The sequence below is a fragment of the Pelodiscus sinensis genome, chromosome 32 (assembly GCF_052426305.1).
Source record: "Pelodiscus sinensis isolate ZL-2025 chromosome 32, ASM5242630v1, whole genome shotgun sequence".
NCBI lineage: Eukaryota > Metazoa > Chordata > Testudines > Trionychidae > Pelodiscus > Pelodiscus sinensis.
The window spans coordinates 12326488-12350068 of NC_143083.1; the positions used below are offsets into that span (position 1 = coordinate 12326488).

The 23581-nt window shown below is 58.4% G+C and overlaps 2 protein-coding genes across 3 annotated transcripts in view; one reads left to right on the forward strand and one right to left on the reverse strand.

Moving 5' to 3' along the window:
* The window catches only part of SLC25A42 (solute carrier family 25 member 42), a 33368-nt gene extending 28530 nt beyond the window's left edge, over positions 1 to 4838 (forward strand). For both annotated transcript variants that reach the window (XM_075902843.2, XM_075902844.2), the window contains one exon: positions 330 to 4838. In XM_075902843.2, coding sequence (XP_075758958.1) covers positions 330 to 655 — 326 coding nt within the window. In that variant the 3' untranslated portion in view covers positions 656 to 4838. The remainder of the gene's footprint in view (positions 1 to 329) is intronic.
* TMEM161A (transmembrane protein 161A) lies at positions 2570 to 23581 on the reverse strand. Its single transcript, XM_075902841.2, has 12 exons — positions 23432 to 23581; positions 22348 to 22451; positions 21959 to 22039; positions 20511 to 20608; positions 19839 to 19995; positions 17177 to 17328; positions 15454 to 15514; positions 14419 to 14562; positions 13491 to 13604; positions 12052 to 12226; positions 11461 to 11557; positions 2570 to 10849 (listed from the first exon to the last, which is right to left on the reverse strand). Exons 1-12 carry the CDS (start codon positions 23432 to 23434, stop codon positions 10584 to 10586), a joined length of 1452 nt encoding a protein of 483 aa, XP_075758956.2. The 5' UTR covers positions 23435 to 23581; the 3' UTR covers positions 2570 to 10583.

The window sequence follows — 23581 nt, forward strand, 5'->3', positions numbered from 1 at the left end:
TGGGATGCCGATGGCTTAGTGCTGGGACCTCAGCCTGGCAGCCAGCTAGCCTCTCCAAGCATTGGCGCTTGGGCGCCAGCTGAAAGCTGCCTCCCCAGGTCTGCTCCGAAAGAGGTCGCCTCTTTCCCCACCTATGTCGTCCCGGGGAGTAGTACATCGTCCCCATCTGACAGCAAAATAAACACACGCTCAAAGGCCAGCGAGCGGAAGAGACTCCGGGATACCTGACACCCGCTTTGCTGTGTCAGCCATAGGCCCGTATAGCCTGATAACAACGTGATTGCTTTGGGAAGCTATTTAAACGCTGCCTCTTCCTCCCTCCTTCCCAGATCACAGCGGGAGAGCCCAGCCGTACCCCGTGGAACGTCTCGTGTTCGGTGCCTGCGCCGGCTTGATCGGCCAGTCGGCCTCCTACCCTCTGGACGTGGTGCGTCGGCGAATGCAGACGGCGGGGGTCATGGGACACGTGTACAGTTCCATCCTCCTCACCATGCGGGAGATCATCCGAGAGGAAGGACTGATCCGAGGCTTGTACAAAGGACTCAGCATGAACTGGGTCAAAGGTCCAATCGCCGTGGGAATAAGTTTCACGACCTTTGACATCACCCAGATCCTTCTCCGTAAATTGCAGCTGAGTGCGAATATCGAGAGGTAGTGGCACCCTCCCCAAAGCCTCGCAGGGGAGAAGGACCGTGTGTGTATGGGGGACAAACACTAGTATTGCCCCGTCTTCTCAGCGCTGCCCCCTTCGGCTTTACTTTTTTTTTTCTCTCTTTTTTTAAGGAGCCTCCAAGTTCTCTCCTAACCCAGATCTGCCACTAACCTTCACTAAGAACTCTCCCCGTGGTTCTGGGTAACAGCAGAGCGGCCTTCTCTAGGGGTGCTGTGTTTCACTCTCGTGTTTCACTTTTTCACACCAGGAACTGAGCCTGCCAAACACACTAAGCTGCAGCCGGCTCCTCGCCTGGGGTTAGTGGGCGGATGAGGGGGCTTTGGATAATAGAAGAACGGATGCGATGCTGGAAATTAGGATGGAGAAAGCAGTCCCTGCGAGGCAGTTCTTAGTAACTACACATCTGTAAGCCTCCCGTCAAGCAGTATTTCAGTCCCAGCCTGCAGGGAACTTCATATGAGCGCCAAGAGGGTTAATAAGCCTTTGAAAGAGCGTGTCTAAGATTTAACTGTTTTTTTTTTAATTGAATTAATTTCAAACCGTTTTTTCCTCCAAACCGTGGCCGTCTGCTCTGGCTGGAAGTGTCGCTCTCTTCAGATATCGCTCGGTCTGGACAAAAACTTTCCACCTCAGCCGTGCCCCTCTCCAACGTTTCCAAAGACCGAGAGCCGGGGGAGATCAGCTTTCAGGCCTGCCTTCGGCACCGTGCCCGAACTGGGCTCCAGTTTACAATAGAAACACAGTGTTGCTTTCAGGCTACTTTTAAAAACCTCTTTGTCCTTGGTCTGTGGTCTTCAAGGCGGTAGTTTTTGGAAGGGTTTAGCAGATTGCAGTATTAAGACCGGAGATTTAAAGGAGGAAGTGTTCCATACTCCAAGTGTAACCGATTTTATCCTTCATGACTATGGTTGCAGTGTGAGAATAAACTGTGTGTGTGTTTGTGTGGGGGGAGGGGCACTTTTCAAGGTGACTGCTTTTGAATGGGTTCAACCTTATCTTTATCTAAAGCTATGGGTGTGGCTTTGGAACGCTGTGTGTGTGTGTGTGTGTGTGTGTGTGTGTGTGCGCGCACGCATGCATGTGTAGGTCATGTCACTGCAGCTGATTAACTTTGATCCCATTAGCTTATTCTTAGAATCATGCTGGAAAATATTACTCTGGGTAAACTGAGTCTGTAATTGTTACCCCCTGGGAATCCTGCCAGTCCTTCCCAGGTGCCAGCGTGAAACAGACCCTAGTGCACCTTTTGAGTGTGACTGTTCAATGCTGATAATGTTTTTGGAATCAGAGCTTTGAGAAACTCAAAGACAGGTGGCTTTATTTTCAACATGGCACACAAGAAAGGTGGGAGAATTGTCCAGCCTTCTAGAATGACCCCAATATCCCCGCACCTCCGAGCACGATACCCTCTCAGATACTCCTTTCCACGTGGCAGGACTGCTTGCTTGTGTGGAGCCGAGAAGAAGTAGAGGGCATCAATTGTTTGTCATTAAAAGCTGTCCCTTCCGGACACAGATCTTCATTATTGTTGACATTCAAACCTTGTATCAAGAGTTCATTTGCGAGATTGAAGCTAATTGCACAGTTGGAAAATTAACCCCTCTCTTCTTTCGGCTTTGCGCCCACTCTTGGGAGCAGAACCTGCCTCGCATGCCAAATATTTTCATCGTGATTAATGACAGGCAGCTGCTCCAGCCCTGAGTCTGTTCTCTTCTCGTGGGGTTGGCCAGACAGTCTAGATAGGGCGTCTTGGTGTGCACTTTTCTTTTAGGGCCAGTATTGTGCCAAGAGCACAGATTGGTCATAACCTTTGGAAGGTGTCTGGCGGAAAGACCATCTCCAGTGTCAAGCCAACGTCTCTGGTCACTTTTGTCGAAGTACAAAGTCATTTGATTAAAAAAAAAAAAAAAAAAGATTTCCGAAACTGGAAACTCTTGTGACGCTGCTACGAACGTGCCCTAGAGGCACAGCCAAGCCCGTTGGTGGGAGGAGGGTGTTCACCTGTTGTCTGGGCAGAGCTCTGGAGGGTGGCGACAGGTGTCTCTTCAAGAACTCAGGCCTGTTCCTTGCCCCACGGGAAAGCTGGTCCCTGCCTTGGTCCCTGGTGTTGGATGGGGCTCATGGGGAGGAGTGAGGGGAGATCTCAGAGCAGTATGCGATCCATGGTAGTAATTCTGCCAGGTTCGGCGGGTGTGGAGAGACCCCGGCGCGTGCTTAGTTCCTCGGGAGACCCCGTCTCTGGCGATAGGGGATGCTTCCGTGGGGAAAGCCCCTGACGCAGAAACGGAACTGCGGTCCAGGCTTCTAGACGGACAAACTCCAAGGCGAGAAACTCGAAGAAAGTGCTGGACCCAGAGGGGCGAATTAGTAACGAATTAAGAAAACCTCTTGTAGCCAAACGTTTTTACTGACTGTTAGTCCAGAGCCTGATTTCAGTCTGATTCTGTTAGCCGTTCTCTTGGGTTCCTTGAGCAAGGGGGCTCTTGAAAGAGCTGTGTGCAGTGTGTCCCTTTTAAATAGCTGGTCTCCCCCTGCTCGGAAGTACGAGGGGGGGACCGCATGCGCTTACTACTTTTATTTTTGTCCGTGGATTAAAATGTGTCCCAAAGCTGCTGTCTGAAATTGAGGGACCCTGAAGTTTCTCTAGCCCGCTGGGTGGAAGGGGATGGTGTGTTTGGTCCAGGACTTTCTCATGGGCGTGTTGTGGACCCCTCAGAAAGGAGGCAGGTTCCATGTCAGCCTTTACCCTCCCTCACCCCTCTCGTTTCTGTGGGGTTGTTGACCATCTGACCTCCAATGGCGCAACCATTTCTTAAAATGGGCAGGCGTCTTACTGGAGTAATTAGCAGCCAAATGCCGTTAATTTGCATTTCCTTCTTTTCAGCTCCCCTCTCCCTCGGCCCACCATGGGCTGTCGGGGGAAGGCAAGTCTGATGGAGAATAGGGCAGAAACGCAGCATTTGGTGTTGGTTCCCAGCACACTCCTGCTCTGGAACCCTCCTTGTCAAATGCGGAGGGAGGGGTTTCATTTCTCATGCAGGTTCGGTACCGGGGATGGCTCTTCCTTTGGGAAGTCCTCGTGAGGTCCCTTCCCTGCTGGATGGGGAATGGCAGCTCCTTCCAATGGGCTCCTCCCAGTGCCCGCGCCTGGCGCATTGGCCGTGGGAACGGGTCACCGCCTGGGTGTCTGGCACTGGGCACTAGCGCTTCAGAAACCGGATGGGACGCTGGAGAGGCAGAGCCTGCCCGTTTGGTGCAGACCCCTAGCTGCTATTAGGAGCCCACACATGGCCCCAAGCCGTCTCCTGGTTCTCCAGGCCCACGTGGCTGCAGGGCCTGTGAGTTCCAGGGGATGGGCGCACAGGCCAGCAGCTAAGGTGGAAGGCAGCTCCCTGCGTGCGGAGGGCTTGGGTAGAGAAAGCAGGCAGTGGAGGAGTCTGGACCCCGGTAAGTGTTAAAGACCCGTGGAAGTGCTGAGGCTGACGATCCCTGCGAGCCGGCCAGTGGGGCAGGAATATCCACCGATAGCTTTTAGAAGCCCAGTCCAGCAACTGGCCAGAGGGAATGACGGTACGATCTCCAGCAGCGCCTGGCAGGGTGTAGCATGACTGGTCTTGCGCAGGGGTTGCTTGAACTCAGAAACGGCTGGTGCATTGGTGAAGAAACGTGGGTTGTTTTTTTTCTTCTTTAAAACAAGGCGTGTGGAACAAATGGCATGTTTACCCGGCAGCCCCCAGCCAAGTGGCATCCGGGAGCAGCGGGTACAGCGCTGGCGGCAAAGGGGAAGCAAAGTTTTAGAGACGATTTAAAGTTGCATTGAAAACCGTACGTGTGTATGTTTGGGGCTCGCTCTATGACTTGGAGCCGGATTGTAGAAAAGGATTATAGAAGGGCTTTTCCTTTGCAGCGTCTGGTTCCTCCTGCCCACCCTGTATCCTCTTTAATGCCATGTTCTGCTGGGACTCTTGCTGACTGTCTATGCACAGAGCACAAATGCCTTTTTGTAGAGATGTTCTCGTCAGTGTGTGTCAAAAAGGACAGTTTTCCTTGGCGCAGGAGTTCTATTTTAATGCAGTGAAGACACTTTGTTATAGAATGTTTATATATATATTTTAAAATCTGTGCCAAGAGAGGAGTATATTTAATAAAAAATTAACTTTCTGGAGTCTCTTGGGGTGGCCTCTGTGTTGCATCTCTGCCACGAGGGGGCGTCGGTTGCACTCGCCAGACTACGGCAGGACAAAATGGGGGTCCTAGTCTACACTAGACAGACCGGGGGCCAGTGTCGGGAGGGCACCAGACTTTCAACAGAGCCCAGCAGCTGATAAGCTCCCCACTCGCTGAGCGCTGCTGAATCTAGGGACGTTGAGCCTGCTCAAATCTCTTTGGCTGTCCTAGAGGAGAGATGTTTTCCTTATCCCAGACTGCCTGTCGACCAGATGGCCGGCTCCCGGGCTGACTTGCAGACACCAGGCCTTGTTCTGGAGAGCTTCCCTCGGCGGGTCTAGGCAGGCACCTCTTGCGTTCTCTGTTCCTGGGTCAATGTTGGGTCCTTCCTAAATGTCTTTCCCAGCCTAGCAGGCCTGTGATGGTGCTGAACAGCGTTCTAGAAACCTCCCGCCACCCTCCTCTTGGTCGTGGTGGTAGCGGCTGACACGGGAGCGCGCCCCTCTCGTCCTCGGGCCACGGAAAGAATATTTGACTGTCAAGGTCCCTCCATGGGGCTGGCACCGTGACACGATGGGACGGCGCCTCCCTTCCAGTCACCTGGGAGCTACGTGGAGATGGACATTTTAAAGGCAAGACCCAGAGGACGGCTGGGGGTGGGCGATAGGCCAATCCCCGGTCCTCCCAACAGCCTCTGCACAACGCAGCTACCGAACCACGGAGAGGAAGCCAGCGTGAGACAGAGCTCTGCTTGTCTCTGAGACCATCTATTCGGGGCCCAGCTAGGCAGCCTTCTCCAGGTGGATGGAGCAGCCGTGTAGGCTGGGGAAGCCACGACCCCAGATAAATGCAGCCGCGGAGGGAGCCTGGGAGGGCAACACAGAGTGGAAATGGTGAACTAGCATCCCATCTCCTGGCGTCTCTGAGCGAGGGCAATCCCAGAGCACCGCCCAATCAAACTCGACGCACCACTACGTCAACGCGAGTATCGTGGGTGTCAGGCCTCTGACTTCACTGGTAAAGCTCCCATGGACTTGACTGGGGCCAGGCGTTCTGGCATGGTGCATGAGCTCCTGAAACCCACCCCCAAAAGCTTCTTGAATGTCCCTTTGGCTCAGGTGTCCAGGACTGACTGTTCCCTGGCTGGGGCTGTTCTGGGTGCGTGGAGGACTTTGGTCAGTCGGGGGCTGGGCTGGTGTCTTCGGTGAGCCCGGGAGAGACGTGGCGGGGCGACTGTTTCTCTCAGCAGTCCGCCCCCGGCTAAGAAGGAAAGAAAGTTGCTGGCAGGTTTGTTTGGCTGCTGGCCCAGGGGGTCAGCACGAGCCCCCTGTGGGGGTACCACCAGCTGATTAGCAGAGCGCCCACAGCCTGTGTTTCTATTGCTGGTGCACATCTGCACATGCCTTGGTGCACATAACAAAATTTATTCTGCTCACCCGCCGGGGGGGAAAAGTTAGCGGGAACCCTGCCTGTGATCCCATTGCGGCAGGTGCTGCACAGATGTGGAGCTGAACCTAGTTCCAACCTAGGCCACATACTGCAGAGCAGCCATTGCAGCCTTTGACTCCAGCCCCCCCACATCCCAGACTTCCTACTGCCCCCCAACATGCAAGGCAGGAGTGATGGTAACAAGGCTGCAGGCGGAGGCCAGGCAGCAGCCTCCTGCCAGGTACAGATGGGGGGGAAAGCAGCTGCTGTAGGAGAATCCCGACACCAGCTGTGTGTTTGCAAAGGGTGCAGCGGAGCCTTCTGGCAGCAGGAGGCGCTGTTGGGTTAGTTTTCATTGTGGCTTTCCAAAGGGAGCAGGCCAGGGCCAGCAGCAAGAGGTGGGGAAGGAACATGCAGCCAGCCCAACTTAGTCAGGCCTTTAGCTGCTTTGCAAGATGCACGCAGGACTCCAACTGGCAGGACTGAGCGTGAGCTGGAATGTTCCTGCCCGGTGTCGGTCTAACCCAGCGGTGGGCACGGGGTTTGCCGTTGCGCATGCGCCGTGTTGCCAGATTCTCCCGGTTTTCGTCCACGTAGGTTTTTTTTTGTCCCTACCGGTGTTGCTGAAGTGACAGTCACATAAAGCCAGGGCATGTGAAATGAGAGGCAGGCTGATTGCATGGAGCAATGACCGCCAGGCACGCCCTCGGCATCCAATCAAAGCACAGCGACGGGTCAGTTGGCACCGCCCACAAATTCTAGGCCCACAAAAGCAGGGAGCGAAACGACCCTAACGTGGGAGCCCGTCTTGGTCACGACAATCTTGCGGCCCCCTGAAGGGCTGTGAAGGTAGGTTCACGGGGCTGTATTGCTAAGGTGAGTGACCCCTGTCTAGCAAACCTGCCAAGATCTGGAAGGCAGGACCTTGAGGACTGAGTCACAGAAGGCATCACCCCCTATATGCACACCACTGCCCCCTGCTGTTCAGCCTTGGAACTGTTCCACTGTGTGTCTTAGGGGGCCTACTGAGGAGTTGCCTTTAGGTTAAGTGGGAAGTGTGCTGATGTTTCTGGGAAAGCTCTGAGTTCTTGCCCCATCTGTGCTGTGATGAGGGTGGGGGGGGGGCCTTGCAGAGCTGTTACAATAGAGCTCAAGGCCAGAGGGACCCATCGGGTCCTCCCAGTAACCCTGAGACCGGAGCTTTCAGAAAAGTCCAAGTGTGATACAAAAGCTGCCTCTGATGGAGACTCCACCCTTGTGCTGCTGGTTAATTGACACCTTTTTTTCTAGTCTCACTTGCTCTGGCTGCAATTTCCAGCCACCAGCTGGTGTTTGAAGAGCCCAGCACTGCGTAACTTCCCGGTGCATGGTCACTTAGCGTGCAATCCCGTCGCCCCTTCCCCTTCTCTTCGGTGAGCTCACGAGCGCCTGGAGTCCGTCACTAGAACAAGGTGTAATTTCGAATCCTTCAATCACAGTCCTGGTGCACGTGGGGGGGAGAAAGTGGGGGACTTCTGCGCATGCAGGGCAAAGCCCCCAGCAATTCCCACACACAGTGAGCAGCTGATCCCCACGGATTCTCCTCTCGGCAGAGCTCTGGAAATGGGGGGCTTTGTGGAGCAGGGATGGACCTGGGAGGGATGTTCCCACATTAGCCTCTTGTGCTTTTTTTTAGGACACTGGAGGGGGCTGGCTGGCTTTCTCTTTTGTTGTGGTCCAATTATAGTGCCTGTAAATTCTCTCTCTCCCCTCCTCCCCCTTTCCTGGATAGTCCATCAGTCATTGTCCCAGCCTGGGGGTCACGTCTGGGCAGATCTCTGGGGAGACACTGTCTGTGTCTGAATGCAGCCCTGCGCAGGGTCCTAGCAACCACCCTCCTTCTGCACATGCCTCCCTGGGCAAGCTGCTCCCAGCCAGAGGGAAAACCAGACAGACGAGCTCTCAAGGCGGCTTCACCGGGGCAGTGACGGGGAAGGGGGCTTGGTCCTGCCTCGAATCCCAGCCCATGGAAATGGAGCTGAAATATTGGGCCTGGCCCTGCCGCAGGTCACAGCTGTGGGCTTCAGGTTGCCAGGTGTCCGGTATTGAACTGGACGGTCTGGTATTTTCGCCTCCTGTCCGGCAAAATAATTCAGAAAATACCAGACACCGAAACTGTCCGGTACTTTTGATTTTTTTTTTTTTTTCCTGGCCAAGAGGCAAAAATCCTGGGCTGTCCAGCTCAATACGGAGGCTGCCTGGCACCCCTAGTGCTTACCGGATTCTGCAGGGGAGATGTTAGGGCCGAAAAGCCATGTCATGCGTTTCTTAAAGGGGCCACGCTGGTGGGTTTTTTTGGGGGCTCAACAAACTTTTTCCTGGTGTGTTTCTTGTTGCTCTCCCAAGTCTGCAGCAGGTACCAGGCTGAAGGGGGGCAGGATAAGGCATCTGGGAAAAGTGGGGTGGTGGGCTCATAGATAAGGTGCCGGCCTCCAGAGCTCAAGGTGGTGGGTTCAAATCCCGCTAGCCCCAGGGGCCACTAGGCAACCCCCGGCATACCTGAATCCGGCCCCTGAGGCTCAAGGCTCACTCCAGCAATGGGAAGCCTGCACCAATGCCCCTACCCGCCTGCTGCTCTCCTGGGGGCTGGAGCACACAAAATCTTCTAAGCTCACCCCATCCCAGGCTCTGGTCTGCGAGGGGACTATCTTTCTCCTCAGTCAAGGGACACAAAGAAGGTTCCCCCCCCCCTTCTAATGTGTGTGCAGCCCTTGATTGATTTTTCTGTGGGTCAGGGGCCCCCGTCTCAAGAAAGGTTCCCCACCCCTGGTCTAGAGAACATGACTTAGGCGGGAAGGCTGAAAGAACTGGGCTTGTTCAGTCTGGCGACTGGAAGACGGAGCGCACAGCAACGCCGCACGAGTTCGGCTGGGGACTTGAAGAATTCTCTGTCCTGCAGTTTGAGCTGGAAAACAGGAATCGGACCAGCCCGTGGTTTACCCGTTTGGTCTGTTTATTCACAAACCCGTCCTTTCCGGGTGCGAATAAGGCCTCGAGGCGGGGCGACCGGCCACAGAGGAGGGGCCAGAGAGCCCAAGCAAAACAGTCAGGGGGCCAGTCTAGGGGACAATCGCCATTCACCCCCCCAGAAAAGCGGCCTCCGGCGCGAACGTCCGACGCCGCCCTGCAGCAGGGAGCGGGCGCCTCTGCCCAGGCAGGACCTGAGCGCCTGACAAAGTTTAGTCTAGTAACTCACCAGGTGATTTTTCTCTGGCTGCAGCCTAAGGCCTGGCCCCCCAAGCACAGGCCCAGCGGGGGAGAGGCGGGCCAGGCACGAGGGAAAGCTGCACGTTCCCCCTTGGGATTTGCTCTAGGGTCCTGCTGGCGAGAGACTGAGCAGCGAAAGGGCCATGACCTGGTGCCCACAACCCCCTCCCGCCTTTTCCCCCCGGCGCAGGGTGCGGGGCCCCGGCAACCAAGCAGGGTACGGGCCCCAGCGCCCTGGCACTCCAATGACTGCACAGGGTGTGGGGCCCAGGTGACCCCTGGCAACCAAGCAGGATGTGGGGCCCTGGCAACCAAGCAGGGTGCAGGGCCCCGGCAACCAAGCAGGATGTGGGGCCCCGGTGACCCCCAGCAACCAAGCAGGATGTGGGGCCCCGGTGACCCCCGACAACCAAGCAGGATGTGGGGCCCCGGTGACCCCCGGCAACCAAGCAGGATGCGGGGCCCCGGCAACCAAGCAGGATGTGGGGCCCCGGTGACCCCCAGCAACCAAGCAGGGTGCGGGGCCCTGGCGCCCCTCCGCCCTCCAGGCTCCCGGCTGAACCATCTCGTTTCCCACCTGTAGGCTCCTTCCTGGGTGGGGGACGAGGCTGCGGCTGGATCAGGAATCGCTGGCTGAGCGGATGCCTGAGGGCTCAGGCGGCTGCTGGCGGCAGAACGTGACCCTCCCACAAGCAGCCGAGTACAAGAGATGCCCCCCCCCTCCACGGGAGGGGAAACGGCCGAAGCACATGAAGGAGAAAGTGCCTATAAGATGCTGGCCCCATTCCAGCTGGGTGGGGCCCCATCCCTCTGCCCCTGCTCCGTGCTGGTCCCAGCCGGAGGCCGGTTCAGTCTCCATACAAGGCAGGGGGCAGCTGGCAGACCCCAGCCCCGGCAGGAGAGGGGACGGGCTATGGGGGGAGGAGGGGAAACGCTGCGCCATCACCCAGGTGGGCGCAGGACACACCAGGCAGAGAGCCAACAGGCAGGAGCCGCTCACCCTTAGGGTCCTTTCCCTGAGGGAGCCCTGCAGGCCACGAGACCCCCCCAGGCCCGGCTGCTGCCGGCATTAGGAGGCTGCCAGGTACTGGTGGAAGTAGAGGCCAAAGAGGCTGGTGATCACTTGGCAGACAGCCACCCACCAGGTCAGGAAGGCGAAGAGTCCGCGGTAGAAAAGCGGGCTGAAGACGGCCCCCAGGGCGCCTGTGATCTGCGCCACCGTGGCCTGCACGTCCTCTCCTCCCTCCCCCTCCGCCGAGGGAGCAGCAGGCCGGGTGGGCCCAGCAGCCGGGGAGGCGGGCTGGGGCTCAGGAAAGAGACCCCATGAGTAGTTGCCTGCAAGGCAGAGGGGAGAAGGACGGGTGAGGATGCGGAGAACCAGGTGCCCTGCCGGCAAGCCCCAGCCGCTGGGCCCTGGACACCTGCCCATCAGGCAGCAGCCTGAGACCCAACCAACTCATTTCACAGAGGGCCTCTCCACTGCAGCAGGTAGGCAGGAAATGCGGCTGGAGAGAGACACGGCTCCGGTGACCTGCTGCAAATCCGATCTCCCAAGCGAGGCTCTGAACCAGGGGTGGGTACCCTAAGGGCTGGATGAGGCCCTTGGCTTGCCTGGATCTGGCCCTGCAACTCGGGGCTCCCCCTCAGCATTGGGTAGCCCGTGCTGGTGCTCCAGCCTCCCCCGACCCCTGCTGTACCCCTGTAGGGCTGGAGCACACAAAATCTCCTAGCCTGGGGCTGCCTAGGCTCTGGTGTGCGAGGGGAATGTGGGGAGAGTCTCCGCTGGGGGCCACGCCAGTGGGGGGTTTGGTTTTGTTTTTCTCACTAGTGTGCAGCCCCTGACCCAAAAGCGTCCCCACCCCCGAACGCCCCCCGCCCCCCCGGTGGGAAGCAGCAACGGGCACCCCCGCCCCTGGCCTGAGTCCGTCACCCCGGCCGGCTCCTACCCAGCGCCTTGAGCAGCAGGGTGCAGTGCAGCGTGAGGACGATGGGGCCCAGGTACTGCAGGCTGACCACGGTGACGTAGCAGTAAATCCTCGTGACCTGGAAACGCAGAGGGAATCCGCGCTGAGGGCAGGCGGGGCAGTGTGTGGCCTCCTGGGGGGGGGGGGAGGGGCTGGGACTTGGCCAGCCTGGGCACGTTGCTGCCCCTCCCCTTGCCCCCCCGTCCTGCCCACGCCGGGCAGGGACTGTCTCAGGGGATGGGCCTGGCAGAATCGGGCCCCAGCAAGGTGCTACCGTAAAACCCATAATAGAGGGGCGAGTCAAGAAGGGAAAGGAAATTCGCCTGCCTTGGCCCAGCCCCTCTGCCTGAGCCCCTGATGCACGTTGCCCTGGACCTGGTGTGTACACAAGGACACGCAGGAGGGAGGAATCCCCATGGAGGAGGGGCGTGCTTGGAGCCAGGGCCCTTCAGCAGCTGAAGGGAGCCGGTTCGCCAGCCTGAGGAGGCCAGAGCGTGACCTCTGCCTCCTGGGCTGTTCCTACAGCGTAAGCCCCCAGCTGCCTGGGTTTCTCCCCGCCCCGCTGGCGCCTACCCTGCGCTGGATCTCCTGGATGGCGATGCGCCCGGCTTCCCTCTTCATCTGCTCCACCCAGCGCTCCGCCAGCCCGAGGTAGGCCTGCAGGTGGTGGCGCGTCATGGCCAGGCGCAGCAGGCAGAGGGCGACGATGGTCCAGAGGCGCGTGGAGTTGTAGGCAGCGTCCGACATGCTGGGCAAGGGGAGAGGAGGCCGTTAGCGTGAAGAGGGCAGCGTTCACGGTCCAAGGGCACTGCCTGGCCAGCAGCAGGATCTGACGGGGGTTTAGCCAGATGGTCCCATAAGAGCCAGGACTCCTGGGTTCTGCTCCCTGCTCTGGGAGGGCAGTGGGTGCTAGAGCTTGGAGGCAGCTGGAGCCAGGACTCCCGGGTTCTGCTCCCTGCTCTAGGAGGGCGGCGGGTGCTAGAGCTTGGAGGCAGCTGGAGCCAGGACTCTCGGGTTCCGTTCCCAGCTCTGGGAGGGTGGCGGGTTCTAGAGCTTGGAGACAGCTGGTGCCAGGGCTCCTGGGTTCCGTTCCCAGCTTTGGGGGGGGGGGGTTTAGAGCTTGGAGGCAGCTGGAGCCAGGACTCCCGGGTTCTGTTCCCAGCTCTGGGAGGGTGGCGGGTTCTAGAGCTTGGAGGCAGCTGGAGCCAGGACTCCCGGGTTCTGTTCCCAGCTCTGGGAGGGTGGCGGGTTCTAGAGCTTGGAGGCAGCTGGAGCCAGGACTCCCGGGTTCTGTTCCCAGCTCTGGGAGGGTGGCGGGTTCTAGAGCTTGGAGGCAGCTGGAGCCAGGACTCCCGGGTTCTGTTCCCAGCTCTGGGAGGGTGGCGGGTTCTAGAGCTTGGAGGCAGCTGGAGCCAGGACTCCCGGGTTCTGTTCCCAGCTCTGGGAGGGCAGTGGGTGCTAGAGCTTGGAGGCAGCTGGAGCCAGGACTCCCGGGTTCTGTTCCCAGCTCTGGGAGGGCGGTGGGTGCTAGAGCTTGGAGGCAGCTGGAGCCAGGACTCCCGGGTTCTGTTCCCAGCTCTGGGAGGGCAGTGGGTGCTAGAGCTTGGAGGCAGCTGGAGCCAGGACTCCTGGGTTCCGTTCCCAGCTCTAGGAGGGGGCGAGTTCTAGAGCTTGGAGGCAGCTGGAGCCAGGACTCCTGGGTTCTGTTCCCAGCTCTGGGAGGGTGGTGGGTTCTAGAGCTTGGGGGCAGCTGAAGCCAGGACTCCTGGGTTCCGTTCCCAGCTCTGGGAGGGCGGCAGGGTCTTGGAGGCAGGATGCCCCAGGACTCCTGGATTCTATTTCTTGGCTTTACCAACCCCTGCCTGGTTGTGTGGCCCTGGAAGAAAGTCCCTGACCTGCAGTAGCAAGGCTGATGGCGCTGACCTCATGCGGGGGGGGGGGGGGGGGGGGGAGGAAGGTCTCTTTTCCACGCCCCCACCCTGCCTGCCTGCTGATGGCAGCGGCGCACTCACATCTGGACCGTTTGCTTCCCCATGGGGGCCTGAAGCAGCAAGTCGCGGGAGATGGGCTTGATCCACAGGACCACCACGACCACGGGAGCCAGGAAACTAGCGTGGAGCAGGAGCCTGCCGGAGGCATAAAGAACTGAAGTCAGAGCCTTTCCCAGCCCAGTTTTTGCCCCTTTCTCTCCCCCCGAACCATGGGCCCCTCCAGGCCCTGCCATCCATCCCCCTCGGGCTCTCAGGAAAAGGCAACAGCCTCCAGGGATCCCAGGTGAGGGAGGGCGACAGGGAGGGATTTTTGCAGGGACCAGTAGCCTCCCCAGGAATTGAAACTGGGAGGGAGTGTCAGGGCCGACGAGGGGTGAGACCGTGAGGGTGACGGTGGGCTGTATGGCACCGTAGTTCACAAAACTGGGGGGAGGGGTGTTGGGGAAATCCAGGGGGTATACACCCCCATGGGGGGTGTAGGGAAATCCAGGGGGGGTATACACCCCCATGGGGGGTGTAGGGAAATCCAGGGGGGTATACACCCCCATGGGGGGTGTAGGGAAATCCAGGGGGGTATACACCCCCATGGGGGGTGCAGGGAAATCTCTGGCAGGGACAGAGCCAGGAAACCCAGCCCTTGCCCTGTTCCCAGCCTACAGTCAGCACCTCCACAGCCCTACCCCACTGATCAGAGGTTCATATCCCGGCTGAGCCCCTGCCTCTGGGTACCCCTCCCCCCACACCCGCCCATGTCTGAATGACACCCCGGCTCTATGCAAAGCTCCTCCCATGCCACGGGGCTTGTGGGGCAGCCAGCTCTGGGGAGGGCAGGCCACAGGCTGATGGGCAGGGGGACAGAGCTCCTCACGCCCGATCAGACAGCGGCCTTGCGCTGGTCTCGCAGCCAACTCAGAACGCGGGCTGCTTCACAGACAAGAGGTTACTCAGCTGGGTCATCGGCTTGTCCGCAGCCATCTTCAGAGCGTCCAGGTGCGTCTGCGCCAGCCGCAGCCCCGGGAACGTCAGACAGGCACCGAGGAACGAACAAAAGGCCACCAGCCCCAGCTTGAAGGTCAGTTTGGTGATGGGAATTCTGCAGACGTGAAGCAGGGGTCAGGCAGTGTTCCCTCTCATCTTCCAACCACGTGTGGGTTTCTTCCTCCCCATCCATGTGTGGAATAATTTTATGTGCACCGAGGCATGTGTGAATGTGCACCACCCGGAGAAAAAGCTGTGGGTGCTCTGCTAATCAGTGGGGCAGCATTTGAATTTCTCCTGAGCAGCCGCACAAGCGCACCACTTACAGGGAACACGAGTCAGGGTCAGAAAAGGCCACGACATGGGGTCATGTCCTCGGGGACCAGGAGAGACAAAAACCACACAGGCCTTGTGCTCTTTTTACGTTTCTATCTGACAGATTTAAAAAGAGTCCTGAAAAGATTCTCTCTCTAATTCTAGGTAAGAACTGCTGTTAATCAAAATTCAGGTCCATTTACCATGGTTTTCCCCCAAGAAAAGGATGGGGGGGGGGGGGCTGGATTATGGCTGGTGACACCCATCGATTTCTCTTTGGTGACAAGTTTTTATTTTATTTTTTTTAATTCAGGCTTTGTTTCTGGGCTGGCTGGTTGATATCCATTTAACTCTAATGTCCAAAGCACAGATGGGAGAAAAACATTCTCAGTTAAAGAATTAAGCCCTCTCCTCTCTTCCATTAAAGGCGTTTCACACCTCTGAGCCTTCCAAAAAATCCTCTTGCAAAATCAGACTCGATATTCCTTATATTTCTAAGATTAAAAAACAAGCAACCAACCCTCCTCATGTGAATCAAATAATCCCCCCCCCCCCCCGGAACAAAACTGCCTCCTTACAGAAGGAAATGGTGACACCATGGGCTGATGACACTCGTCTGCAAAGACTCAACCCAGCCCCCCCTCCCACACTGATCCCATGGGCCCTTTATTACTGGCTCATCCAGACTTACATCCAGTCCCATCCTCTCTGCCTGAAGAAAACCTCCAGATTATCACAGACGTTGGCAAGTCCTGCAGAAAACAGGTGTGGGTGAGTCGGAGAGATGGTGCTGGAAGGAAAGAGGCATTTAACTAGAAAAAAGGAGGGGGGTTCAGGACTCATAGTGGCACATCGCTTCACCTGCTCCCCCTGAAAGGATGGGGTGGGGCCGGTCCTTTAGCAATCAGAATCCAGGGCGGGCCAATATTCACCTAGTCCCATCACCAAGAGTGGTTAGCGCCAGCTGCTTCAGAGAGAGGCACAGGAAACCCGGCAGCGTTGGGATAACCCGTCGCCAAGGAATGTTCCTTCCTGACCCCATGCTGCATACACTGGGTCCCTGCCCTGGAGCTTGGGGATTTAAAGCTCTTCTCAAAGCGGAGGGGCTTTTTTAATCCTTACTACGATCACGTTCGATACTCTTCTCCTGCACGTCCCCCTGAAGTCTTGGCCCTCTGTGCTGTTTTACAGTGGCGTGCTCCCCAGGCGAATTGTACGCGCACCATTTATCCATTGGAACGTGGCTATCTGCACTGTAGCTCGCCCGGGGCCTGGGAAAGCGCTCTACCAGCTGGGCCCTGCAGCTGCGGGCTCGTCTAGCGAGGAGGAGCGGTTGACGATAGGTTGGGGTTAGCCGATGGTGGTAAGGGTTAAGCTGCACCAACACCAGGGGTGAGAGCCGGGTTAGCCAGACTGGGTTAGCTCAGCCTAAGCTAACTGCAACTGTAGTGTAGACAACCCCACTGTGGGAATGGTTTCACGTGCACGGGGCCCGGTTTATACCGCGATGGCCAAAAGGGGCAGATTGCCTGCGACCAGCGGTGAAATTAAGCCAGGGCGCGCCCAGTCTGGCAAGAAAGAGCCAGTCGGCTGCAGGAGGTGTGGTGTGCTCCCAGCTGGGTCCCTGCTCTGCAGCCTGGAGTTAACCGGGGCAGCTGGGGGGGCGCTACCCCACCGGCCCGGGGCTGCTTCAGCCTCAAGCTCCCCCTCCTCAGGGCGCCATTTAGGGAGGGCAAAGGGCCCGTGACCCCCAAGATTCATATGGGGACATTGCTCGGTGCTCCCCTTCCACCCTCAGGGCATGAGAGCAAAGCACACGCCCTCCCTTGATGCACACGCCCAAGAGCTTGATCCCCCCAAGTTCTCTCTAAATCGCACCCTTGCCCCCCGGCATCCACACATACCCCAGCCCCCTGCCCTGAGCCGCCACCCCTCCGAGCTCCTGCCCTGACTCCTGCACCCCCCCCAACCTCCTGCCCTGAGCCCCCACTTAAATTTCTTACAGGTACTACTGTATCGCAACCCCCCCAACCCTCTGCCCTGAGCCCCCCACCTGGCTTGCAGTACCTGCCTGCAATTTAAGTTCCTTTCCCCTCTACCTGCAACACGCAGGCGTCTACCGCAGTCTGGGTTAGCACTCAGAACAACACTGCTGCATGACCCCCCCATTACATCTGACCCCATGGGGGTAACAAGGGCCCCAACCCCACAATCCGGAGACACAGAGACTCAGGGGCCCGCTAGCAGGGTCATGACACGCAGCCACATCCCCTGCGAGGGCCACACGTGCAGATGGTTCCAACCACCGCGGTGAAGGCCTTGGCTGGGCCAGGCTCATCCCTGACTCCTTGGTGCTCAACTTCCCCCGTCTGCCCGATCCCCAGCGCCCGCCCCCGGCCCCACCGCTCGCTGACCCGCTTCGAGGCCGAACTCCAGGTAGTCCTCCCGCACGACCAGCACCACCATGGCGATGAGGAGGAAGAAGAAGGCGAAGATGAGGCAGACGGAGCGCTCGCCCCCCTCCTCAGAGCGGAAGTAGTGGTGCATCACCATGAAGAAGATCTTGCTGCAGGTGCCGGGGAGGGGGGTTGGTGTTAAAGAAAGCAGCTGAGTTTGGTGCTTGGCTCCCCCAAACGCTCACCAATGGACATCTTGCACCTACGGACAGTTCTCCCCCTTCGGCCGGCTCCTGCCTGCCAGGCCTCAGTCTCGCTCCTAACGGAGAAACGTCTCCCCCTCGCTGCTGTGGGCATGGCTGGAGGCCTTGGCAGAGCAGCCAAAGGCTGGGCGGGCCCCGAGAGCAAACTGCCCCCCTCGGGCCTGGCCACGAGCCCCCCAAGAGCATACAGGCGCTGGAGACGTGCGCATCTGAGTTTCCGGGGAGCTGGAGCTGGCACCTTTCACCAGGCTTGGCACTTTCCAAGAGCTGGGAGAGACCGGGGCTGCAGCTGTCAGAAGGGCCTTTGTAGCCATGGTGATGGGCTGGGACTCAGGAGACCAGGGTTCAATTCCCCGCTCTGTCACTGACTCCCTATGCAGCCTTGGGCGAGGCACTTAGCCAACCCGAGCCTCGGTTCCCTTCTGTGAGGTTAAGAGGTGGATCCTCCACCCCCTTGGTCTCTCTATGGGGCGGGGGCTGTTTGCCACAGGCCCAGGGAGCAGCTGGCATAATGGGCCCCCAATCTCATTGGCAGGGGCAGGGGGGAGGGGGAGCTTCTGTAACAGTATCACTGGGGCCTGAGCGTGTGGGGGAGACACAGTCAAAGCTTGTAGGCAGCCTGCTGTTGAGGGGAGAATCGGGGTGACCTTTCCCTCTACCAGCAGCCAGTTCTACCCCCTGGGGTCCCAGAAGCAGCCATGTTGGGCACCCTTTGTCCCTGCAGCACGTGCCACGCTCCGTAGTCGCCTCCCACCCTCAGGTCCCCATCTCACCCGGGAATCGCTCCCGCCTCAGCCTGCAGGGGAGAAACCAGTGGGGGGTGGGGGGAAGCGGGGGGGAGGAGGGCTTAAACAATCTGGCCTGGGGTGTTATGCTTTGCACGTACAGCTGGACTGGGGGGGAGGGGGGGAGGAAGGGCTATTGTCTCCCCCACTGGAAGCAGCATCAGCGGGTGAGCCGGCTGGCCCTGCTGGCGGAGCATGGCTGATCCGTGGGGTGCTGCAGCCCGGGGTCGGGCCGGACGGGGAGAAGCGCAAGAATGCACCTGAGGAGAAGGCCTGAGAGGACCTGGTGTGTCCCCTGCTGGCAAGTGGGCAATGATGGGTAATGAAAGGGAACAATTTAAGCCCTTTTTTACGGTCCCCGAGCCTGGAGTTTGCTCCTCATCCCATTAGCAGCCAGGCCCCCCCCAGCTCCTTCTGCCGCCCTGCATCCATCAGCCAGCTGCAGGGCAGGCGGAGGGACAGGCAGACTCCCCCGCTGCGATACCTACTCACCCGAACCTTAAATAAACCGCCAGGGCGTGGGGCAGCCTCCCTTTCAATGGGGATAAACAGCCGGCCCCGCTTTACCAGCAGTCTGCAAAAGCGGCCCGGAGTCTTTCCAGCCGGAGAGATTACAGCCGCGGCGGCGTTAGCGCCTCATAAAACACCCACTTCATTAGGCCCCTGCCCGCGGCGCGGCCTCACGAGGCAGCTTTAGAACTCGTCAGGGAGCGGTTTAGAAGCCCATCGGTTAGGCCGTTCCGCATCAGACGGGTTCCTCGTTGAAGAGGGCAGTGGGTTTCTTCCCGCCCCTGCCCCCGTCCTTTTGCCTGCGGCCGGCAGCCTGCGCTGCTTGGAGCAGACGGGCGTGAGGAGCGGGCATGACCCGCCGAGGGAGGCGAGGGTATCGGTCCAAGGCCAGCCTGATGAGAACCCCGCCGGCCTCCTGGTCCGTGTTTGCACACGCTGGCTGCCCCCACCTCCTTCTCAGGCAGGGAGAGGCTCCCCTCGGCAGCTGTCTGACCTATGAGAAGTGGGGGAATCCTTCCCTATGCCCACCAGCAGCCAGTGCTACCCCCTGGGGTCCCAACAGGGTCCGGACGCAGGGCACGCTCTTTTTCCTGCAGCACGTGACCTGGGCTGTAGCTGCCTCCCACCCTCAGGTCCCCCTCTCATCCAGGAACCGCTCGCTCCCAGTTTTCTCCCCTGCAGGCAATGGGGAAAAGCGGGGAGAGTCCCTGAACAATCTGGGCCGGGGGGGGGCGTGTTTTGCTTTGTGCCAGGCTGTTGTCTCCACCCCGTGCCCCACGAAGGAGACTCGCCCCGTCTCCGGCCAGGTACTCAGAGTCCTCGTCACTGCACGTGGAGCCATTCCTGGATTTAGCTGCCCAAGCGCGGCAGGGGACGGCTCTCCCTTTTGCAGCTGGGCAGCCAAGCCTGGCCCAGACCCAGTGCCTTGTCTGTGGTCATACAGGGAGCTTGTGGCCACGCCAGACACTGAACCAGCCCTTCCTCACCATCAGGGGAGCTTTCCTGGCTCCCTGCCTCCGCTCCCATCCCTGATGATCCCTCTCCCTCCAAACAGTGGCCCCTGGCTAGAGAATTCCACCCCCCCTCCCCCGGCACAGGGACAGGGTAGGAAAGGAAGGATACACGGAGAAGAAGACCGTAAGCAGGCACCAGAGGACGCCAATATTCATCTCCTTGCAGGGGTCCACCAGGCAGTAGTAGCCTTCAGTGAAGAGGTAGATGAGGGTGGAGTAAACGGCAAAATCCACGAACCACTGATACTCCAGGAAATAGCGCAGCACTGGGAATGGGCAGAGAGAAACGGGGCTGTCACCACCAGTCGGTGTGCAAGGAGTGAGCTCATCCTCCCCGCCCCTGCAGTGACTGTGGGTGGTGGGCAAGGTACACGTCACTAACTGGATTTTAGGCCCGAAAAAGGGCCCTGAGAATTGGGACTCCTGGGTTCTGTAATAGGTTCTGGGAGGCAAGTGGGGTCCTGTAGGTGGATTCAGGACTTCTGGGGTCTAGTCCCTGGCATTGCCACAGAAAACTTAGGTCAGTTCCAGTGTTCCCTGCAAGCTGAGCGCTGGGGCAGCCACTCGAGAAAGATTCGGGAGCTGCCCAGCTGATTATCAGAGTGCCCACAGCATGTATGTCTACTGGTGGTGCACAGCTGTACATGCCTTGGTGCGCAGAAGAAAATGTATTCCACACACGGGGAAAAAAAATTAGAGGGAACATTGGTCAGTTCCCTTCCCTTCTATGCCCCTCCCCCTCAGCCACTCCGGCGATGGGCACAAACTGACTCTGATTTACCAAGAGCATCTACGGTGGTTATTGGGGCGGTTTCCAAGTGCAGGTTGATGTCCTTGGGCACAGACAGGGGTTTCTCCTCTGTGACCCCGTTCATCCTCCTGCGAGAGAGAAACAGGCTCAGAATGGCAGGAAGAGACCCCAGCAAGGGCAGAGAGCAGCCCACGGAGCTGGAATTCATGCTGCCTTCCTGCGTTGGTTGCATCCAGCTGCTGTCACCTGCCTTGTACTTAGCCCAGCCTACACGTAAGAACAGCCACAAAGGTCAGACCAAAGGTCCATCCAGCCCAGCATCCTGTCCTCCGACAGTGGCCAACGCCAGATGCCCCAAAGAGAGTGAACGTAACAGGGAATCTTCAAGCGACCCCTCTCCCGTCACCCATTCCCAGCCTCTGACAGAGACCAGGTCTTCTCCCGTCACCCATTCCTCCCGATCCTGGCTAATAGCCGTTGATGGACCTAACCTCCATGAATGTATCTAGTTCTTTCTTGAACCGTGTTTAAGTCCTGGTCTCCCCAACCTCCTCTGGCGAGGAGTTCCACAGGTTGACTGTGCGCTGGGTGAAGAAAGACTTCCTTTTGTTTGTTTTAAACCTGCTACCTGTTCATTTCATTTGGTGACCCCTAGTTCTTATGTTATGTGAACAAGTATAGAACTTTTCCTTATTCACTTTCTCCACACCAGTCCCGATTTTATAGACCTCTAGCATCTCCCCCCTTAGCCTCTTCTTTTCTAATCTGAAAAGTCTCAGTCTTTTTAATCTCTCTTCGTATAGGACCCGTTCCAAACCCCTCATCATTTTTGTTGCCCTTTTCTGAACCTTTTCCAATGGTTTGGTTTGGTTCTGGTATACCTGGGTCCATTAATCTTGCATTCACTTTCACCAGGAAAAAAGCATCTAACTTATTCTCCTGCCGGCACACTCAGACACAGCTGTGCCCACACTCAGAGTGTGTTTGTGTGTGTTGCACTGCTTCAACGGGACCACTATCGGTACAGCAACAGTGTGTCACACGCTTCCCAGGAAGATGTGCGCTTGTGCAGCTGCTCAGGAGAAATTCACCGGCCGCCCAGATGATTCACAGAGCGCACACGGCTAGGATGTGTGTGTCTACTGGTGGTGCACATTCGCACATGCCTCGGTGCGTGTAAAAATTTATTTCGCCCATGGAGGGAAAAAAATATCTGCCCATGGGTGGAAAAGATTGGAAGGAACATTGCTCGAAACTGAGGATGCTTCCTAAGCCACAGGGTCCTAATTGGAACCTCCGGGTGATATCATAATCAAACCCCAGGTACAACCGCCTGCCCTGACTCTGCTCACTAAACCATCTTCCCAGAGATGGGGACAGGTGGGAGAAATCATGCCAGGAAGGGGAGGCATAATCTGCCCTCCAAATCATCCAGTCAGCCCTGACAATAAAGCACGGACAGCAGGAGATCAGCTCACCGGTCTCGCCTGGTCTTGGGCTTCTGCTTCCCAGCCAGGGCGCACAACTCCTCCTCCGAAGGGTGCTTGTAGCGATACAGACTGGAGGGAAGCACAAGAGGGGGTCAGTGCTGGGATAGGGAGAATCGGAAACGGATCAGTGGCAGCCCACCCCATTGCAAGCGTCTGGAGCTGAGGTTGTAGTACGTGGGCAGGGCTCCCCAGGGCAGGGCACAGAGAGGGGACGGTGGTGCATAGGCACAGCTGGGTATGTATGCAGGTGGGAGCTCAAGGAGGGACTAGCAGAGGAGGGAGGACCGAGGGGCACCAGCAGGCCAGTGTTTGAAGGACGTGGATGCAAGACTAGCACAGGAGCAGCAGTTTGGAGCCAGCTGGAAAACCCACCGTACCTGCCGTTGCAGAGCAGCCAGCGGGCAAAGGAGCAATGTGGGGACATCTTCTGCATGATGCTTGCTGTGATCAGGCTCACCACCAGCTGCACCCCCATCACAGCCTGGCAAGGCAAGACGACAATCAGAACCACTACGGCAGCGCATCCTCTACGCCAGAGCACCCTGGCCAGATTTCTGGGCATACACAAATGGGTTTTCCAGACTCTACTTTGCAGGGCTGGTGCTCTCTGAACCCCCACTGAGTGCACAGGGTCTGTGCTAGGCACCCCAGGGGACTGTAATAGTGCACAGAGGTTTGTGTAGTCCTGTGAGCCGCCCCCACACCCAAGTGTCCAGTTTGAAACCTGATGCGGAAACCGCTACGCATCAGCACTGCAGCCCCCGCGCTAGAGGCAAGCGAGGTCCGGGAGCTGGTGTAGGTCTCTCTGGAGGAGAAAAGAAAACGCCCCTCCAACACTCAGCGGGGGAAGCGAGCGGCTGCGGCACATCCAGGCACCGCGAAGCAGCCGTGGCGTAAGACCCGGACACCAGACTCGGCCACCTCCCCTGCAGCCGGAAAGGGCACTTGGTGAACGACTATTTATAGCAGCAAGAGGAGCGGCTTGGATACTCGGGACCTGCTGGGCACCCAGGCCTCCTCCCCCGCCAGCGGGTTTCAGGCACCAGCGACTGCTCTGGGCCAGGAAACTTTGAGTCTGGCGAAGGAGCAAACAGAGGAAGGGCACTGGAGGGAGGGGGGGAGGGGGGGGAAGAGGGATATCACCAGGGGCAGGATATCAGGAGGTGAGGGGGGCAGGGGTTACCAGACCCTGAGGCTTCTAAACAGCCCCCCTCCCCCCAGTACAGTGCAGCTGGCAGGCCTTAGCCAAACTCTCTGCTGGGGCCACGCACCTGCACGGGATGCGCCCGTGGGCTCTGACCACACAGGGCCAGTTGCTAGCCCAGGCTCTCAGGCAGGGCTGCCCCCCTGCCCCTCCCCCAGCCCCAGCCCCAGCCCCAGCCCCAGCCAGGCCCAGAAAAGCTCCAGCCCTATTTAACTCCGGCCCCCAGCTGGGGCCTTGCAAGGACCCGCTGGACTCACCATGCTGGCTCAGGGTCTAGGCAGCTGCAGCCCGGTGCCCCCCAGCCACAGCACGTGGAACCCCAGGCCCCCTCTCCACCAATCACAGGTAGCTCTCCAGGAGACTGCTAGCGGCTTAGCCAATCATAGGGCAGTGTGGCGGAGAGGGGC